The sequence below is a fragment of the Bidens hawaiensis genome, unplaced genomic scaffold (genome assembly GCF_021521415.1).
Source record: "Bidens hawaiensis isolate Kalapana, Puna unplaced genomic scaffold, B.hawaiensis_p1.1 tig00010744_1, whole genome shotgun sequence".
Lineage (NCBI taxonomy): Eukaryota > Viridiplantae > Streptophyta > Magnoliopsida > Asterales > Asteraceae > Bidens > Bidens hawaiensis.
In genome coordinates this window covers 674659-680881 of record NW_027491824.1, presented here as the reverse complement: position 1 = coordinate 680881, position 6223 = coordinate 674659, and the positions used below count along the sequence as shown (strand labels likewise).

At 36.3% G+C, this 6223-nt stretch overlaps 1 protein-coding gene across 2 annotated transcripts; it reads right to left on the bottom strand.

Moving 5' to 3' along the window:
- On the bottom strand, positions 1-4241 carry LOC143536201 (sister chromatid cohesion protein PDS5 homolog D-like). 2 transcript variants are annotated; one of them, XM_077030244.1, is made up of 12 exons: positions 3916-4241; positions 2684-2887; positions 2415-2596; positions 2175-2301; positions 1901-2068; positions 1382-1810; positions 1227-1297; positions 1104-1155; positions 918-1001; positions 778-827; positions 601-675; positions 1-480 (listed from the first exon to the last, which is right to left on the bottom strand). In XM_077030244.1, exons 1-12 carry the CDS (start codon positions 4024-4026, stop codon positions 138-140), a joined length of 1896 nt encoding a protein of 631 aa, XP_076886359.1. In that variant the 5' UTR covers positions 4027-4241; the 3' UTR covers positions 1-137. The 2 variants fall into 2 exon arrangements, with proteins under 2 accessions (XP_076886359.1, XP_076886360.1); XM_077030245.1 differs by having other exon boundaries at positions 778-821.
- Positions 4242-6223: the final 1982 nt, after the last annotated feature.

Here is a 6223-nt window from a genome sequence, read left to right as displayed (position 1 = left end):
TATTAAAATCTACACTACATATTTGACCACAAAAGATTCAACTTTTGGGCCTCCATCTACAGTAACGCCCAATCAAAATATAGAAATAAGTAAACAATCTTTCATCTATCTTTTTGCCGGTTTAATTTTTCCCATCCTCAAATTTCAAAGTTTAAATTCTCAGTTTTTTCCAAATTTTGTGTCGTCTCACTTGATTCATCCGGTTTCTTTTCCTGCAAATCCCCATTTGTGTTCAGGTCACCATTTTTCTCCATGTCATCAGCTTCCTTTTCGGTTAGTTTAAGCCCACAAGAGACGAGATTACTCTTGTACTTATCATATGCGGTTTTTGATGAGTCAGCAGGTGACGAGGCGAGACCATTCTTGTGATTATCAGTTGCGGTTTTTGATGAGTCAGCAGGTGTCGAGACAGAATTGTTCTTGTGATTATCAGCATTGCAGATTGCATCCACGGTTTTTGATGAGTCAGCAGGCGGTAGGCTGTTAATGAGACAGTTGACCAATTTTCAATAGGTCATTTGACCGCATAGGCGATTACAAAAACAAGAAAAAAGAATAAGGGTAACATAATATTGTAATGCAAGTTAACTGTTAGCTAACCTTTTTGGTGAATCGGAGATATCTTCTTGTTTTAGTGAGGATTTTAGATTTCCTTTCCTATTTGGCTTTCGTCGCCTGAAAAGGTTTATTTATCAGTTTTATAAAATATTGTTTATATTGAAAAGAACAAAAACAATGATTGAAATAAAATGGTAAAATTTGCTGATTAACGCTTACTTGGCAGGTGTAGATCTTAATCTTGGTAAATCAGCAACTTTCTCCTGTTGCTAGTATGATAAATAAGTACCCATATTAAATAATAATGATAATAATAGTAATAGTAACAGAGAAATAAAGAATTGTGAAAAGAAAGTAACTTGATTAAGTGAAATCTCAGCAAGCATCATCCACTTTTCACGATGTAAATCCAGCACTTCCTCATCACCATCAGCATATAATACCTGCAATAAAACGAAAATCAAAAACCCAAACTTTATAAAAAAAGAATGAAAATTATTATATAAAAATAGCATATGCCAAACAGCAATTAAACATGCTCTCACCTTGTGCTTGTCATCTAAAGAGTTATAAGAAGAAACAGCACCTTCATAATACCTGACCGACACAAAACTTATGAAAACCCTGTATAATATTACAAACAATAAAAAGATTATGCATTTACTTACATTTTATCCAATGGCCACCAAACGTTTATCCTATGACCCACCAAATCTTGCCCCCATTTCTTTGGAATTTCCTGTATTAATAATTAAGTTAATTGAATAGCATTGTCTGTAAAATGTTAACGGAAATAAAATATTACTAAGAATTTAAGGAGTACCTTGCCACGAGAACCATTAGAAGCATGTGTGTTGGAAGAAGATTTTCTTCTCCGTTTTTTAATATTACTCATTTGTTGCGTTAACGGTCCTGATCCATCAAAATCAGATAAACTCTCATCCTCCATCTTTGTGACTGCATTATATAAAGAACCTGAATTCCCAATATCGCCCTTGGTTTTACTCAATTGCTTTTTGTCCTGAAATCCAGTTCTCCTCAGATTTTCTTGTGAATTTTGAACTGATTTAGGACTATCATATTGATTTAAAATGTTTTTATTTTTCCTTGGTCGACCCCGTCTGGAAGTTTCTAGTTCTTTTCCCTTAAACTGATTTTTATCAACAAATTTTTGCTTCTTTGTGGACCCTCCGTTTTCCAAAGTATTACGATCCCTCTTGTGTGTACTGTTTGTTCTTGTTGATCTGATTACCTGCAATATTGATTTTGAGTTTTTGAAATTAATATGATACATTTTAAAATAGATATACAATTTGGAATATATATATATATATAAACGGACCATGGGATCATTTTCAAGGGGTTTCTGGCATAAGACAGTCACCACTTCAGCATAATCATCAGGATTTGAATTTACGAGCTTCGTTATTGTTTCGTAGTAGGATTTAAGCGTATCTTTACAATTTCTCAGGACCTTTTCTGCTACTTTCCAAGAAGCAGGTGTAACAATCTGAAAGCCAAATAACAGTAACAAAAATTCAGGAATTGTTATAAACTTATAACTAATTATAAATATACAGTTAAAAAGGTCAGAAGATTTAAAGAAAATTAAGCACCTGGTTTTCTTTCTTAACATGAGAAATTAAAAGGGATAAAAGCTCGGTAGCAATTTCATCACTTTCTTGAATAATAACTGTCATGATAGCTTCAACGTCTGAGAATACTGTGGGAGGGTGATTGACCCTAAAATCATCAAAAAGAAATTATCAGTTTTAAAATGTTCACAATTTTACATGATTGTGAAGTACAAAGAACTTAAAAAAAGTATTCAATTGAACCATATCGAGGGCTCTCACCTGATCTGACTTAAAAACTTCTCAAACATTTCAAAAACCAACGCATCACACTCCAAATCCAGCATCAGTAAGCATGATTTAACTTTAGCAACCGATTCAAGAATATGAATGGCTTTACGATAACATTCACTAGTCATGTTTGACAATTGCCCAAAAGCCAACACATTTAGCTTGAAGATTTCCTATAACCAAAAATAAAAAATAAACCATCAAAAACAGTCACAACCAATTGAATCTTTTGTTAAAAACAATTTGTATCGGACAAATACCTTCATAATTTCATCCTTATACGGCGGTTGTGGTGCAGTAATTCTTGCCACTTCACACAGACACGAAGCCACTGACACTCTAACATCAAGCTCTGTATGCTTTAACAGTCCATCAGAAAATAGGGCTTCCATTGATGGCACAAGTGCACCTTGCATCGCGATGGACGGTGCTTGACTCACAAAAGTCAACAATTGCTCTGTTTTCTTATAACAAAATAGCAACTATTAGATAAAATCATAATACTAAGAGACAATATAGTTGTAGCTGCCTATTCGATTACTGGCAAGTATACATTCTGAAAGCATTTGCTATCTGGTTCAATATGCACAATTTACGAACACCGGTGAAATAAACCTAGGGTTTAGTTTACAGATACAATGATCGAATATCTAAACCTAAATTTTAAAACTGACAAACCTGAGCATGAAATGTAAATAATACATAGTAGTTAACTATATATTTTGACTAGAAAACCATACCTAAATTCTGAAAATCTGAAAGCATATGCTATCTGGTTCAATATAAGTATTTAACGAACACAGGGGAAAATAAACCTAGGGTTTCAATTCAACATAAACATACAATGAAGAAATATGTAGACCTAAATGCTTAAATCGGTGAGCATGAGCATGAATTATAACAGTAGTAAATCAAATTGATGAAGTGGAACATAAACATAGATTCACGAAGCCACTGACACTCTAACATCAAGCTCTGTATGCTTTAACAGTCCATCAGAAACTAGGGCTCCCATTAATGACACAAGCGCACCTTGCATCCCGACAGACGGTGCTTGACTCACGAAAGTCAGTAGTTGCTCCGTTTTCTTATAACAAACTAGTAACTATTAGATAATATGAGACAGTATAGTTGCAGCTGCCTATTTGATTATTGGCAATCTAAAAACATTAATAATCCATCAGACAACTATACATTCCGAAATCATTTGCTATTTAGTTCAATACGCACAATTACGGGGAAATAAACCTAGGGTTTACACTTTACGCATACCTTGATCGAATATCTAGACCTAAATAATATGAAGTAGTTAACTACTTAATTATAAGTTTTGAGTGAAAAAGCATACCTAAATTCTGAAAGCATATGCTATGTGGTTCAATAAACATAGGGTTTCAATTGAACATGTAGACCTAAATGCTTAAATTGGTGAACATGAGGATGAATTGCAACAGTAGTTAATAATAATAATATTAATGAAGTGGTTGCTTACATCTAGAATGTGCAGCAGGTCTTTGGTGGAAGAAGGTGTAAATGCAGCAAGGTGTTCACCGGCTTCTTTGAGGCGTTGCTCCAGCTCGTTAACTGGAGATACGTAATCCATTCGCAAATCCAGTCGTAAACGCTTCGAAGCAGCAGCAATTTGATTGATTATTATTATTATTATTATTATTATAGCATCGGAAATGAATTGGAGTGGAGTCGTGAAACTTGGGACGAAAGTTGAAATAATAAAAGACCTAGTTTCCGAGCGTACGGAGAGAAATTGGAAAAAGATATTTAGATATTTATTGATATTTCAAGAATTAGCGCCCACTGAGAGAGAGAGCAAGGGGGTTTGGTTTTTAACTTTTTATTCAATGAACATAAAAAATATTTTATTTGATTTTAGTTATTAAAGCGGTTTCTCACCTCAGCTCTTCTTGCATTCGCGTCGCTTCCACACCCCTCGCCTTTTATTTATTTGTTGACATATAACTGAATAATATAAAAACCAAGTAAACCACTTAAATTTATATTCTTTTTGTAACATCCTTACTTATTAGGTCTAATATCCTTTTTAACAAGTTATCAATATACATAAGTGATTTGTATTGATGTCTAAACTCTATAGAAGGTGTCAATCCCTAAGGTGGTTAAACGTTATAGTTAGTCCGATTGGAATGGGGGGGGGGGGGTAGTCGTTCAAAGCAAAAATCGGTACTAATGAAGAAGTTTGTTCCATAACGGTGTTAGTGTAGCTGCAAATTAAGGATGTTGTAACACATCGTGAAGAATTATTACTGATTGAATAATCTGTTGTTGATGGCAAGTTGTTTTCTGTTGGGGATGATTAGTACAGACATAGCAACTTTTTGTTGATGCAAGTTATTGTAATAAATGTTCAAAGATCAAATTAATGATAATGCAAGTTGCTACCCATGAAAACTTGTTTATGAAGAGTAAGTTACTGCTTATGGTTACTTGGCAATAATGAATATCAATGTAGAAGTTGTTGCTTAGCAGCTTACTCATGGGTTGTGTGTAATGCCAATAAAGAAAAGTTGATGCAAAAGCAACTTACTATTGACGGAGATATGCATACTGAAAAGGAAACTAGGAGATATCAGAGAATATGCCACATAACACTGGGAAACTATGTAATATTGTACAAGATTTACTTGAACATAAATGCGTACAAGTATGATCTCTCTGTTGTAATGCAATGGACAATCCTCAAATGCATACGAGAGGAAGATGAATCTCTGCCAAACTTCATCACTCGCTTCAACTCAAAGAAGCTAAGTTTGGGCAATATCAGCGAAGATCTTGTTCGCGCTGCCTTCATCCAGGGCGCACATGACCCAGAGCTCATCCGCACCCTAACGGGTAAAGATGGCATGCCATCCACATGGGATGGCATCATGACAGCAGCAAAACGCTATGCGGAAACAGAGAAGCAACTGGGTAGAGATCTCCCACAGAGCACAAACCTCTACACTCAGAAGACGAGAGAAGACAACGTCCTCACCGCCAGACTAAATAAAAACCGAAAGCTAGGCATTTGGCAGTCAAGGGTAAACTTTGACACCTCATCCGGCTTGCAACATCGAGTGGGCGGAAGGGATAATGTACAGTCGCACCGGAACTCCAGATGGACGCCACTCACCAAAAGCGTCACTGAGATATTCGCCACTGAAGAGCTCCCATGGCCAAAGCCTCCAATAATCCGACATCGTCACGATGCTGATCGGAGCAAATACTGTGACTTCCACAAGACAAAAGGCCACAACACTGAAGAATGCATAGACATAAAGGACATGGTCGAAGCATTTGTCAGAGATGGGACGCTCGCGCACCTCGTGGCACAATAAAGGCTGAGCAGGCGGGTGCGTATAGAACCTCAGCTGGGGAAGACACGAATCAATTCCAGCTTCAAAATCGAGACTACATGCTGCGTAAAGAACGAGATCCCGAACCAGGTGCGTATCGGCTCGATGGCACTCCCATCCCAACATGGAAGGGAGCTCATTTACACAGTCTGCATGTAAATCAATTCCAATTTGTAAAGAAAAGGCCAAGAGCCACTTCTAATGGAAATGATTCTCTTTAAGAACATCGAAGCTGATGATTTTACATTCATACTTTTCTGAACACTAATATGCCGGTTTTCACCGCATAATTACGTGAAGTCATTGCATGGGAAGGCGGTCCTACCCGCACGAACCCAATAACGTGACAAACCTTCACGCAGGTCAGTTTGGGAAAAAGTTCAGCACCCAAAAATGAAAGTGCCGGTCTATCCGCATGAATCATTAAAG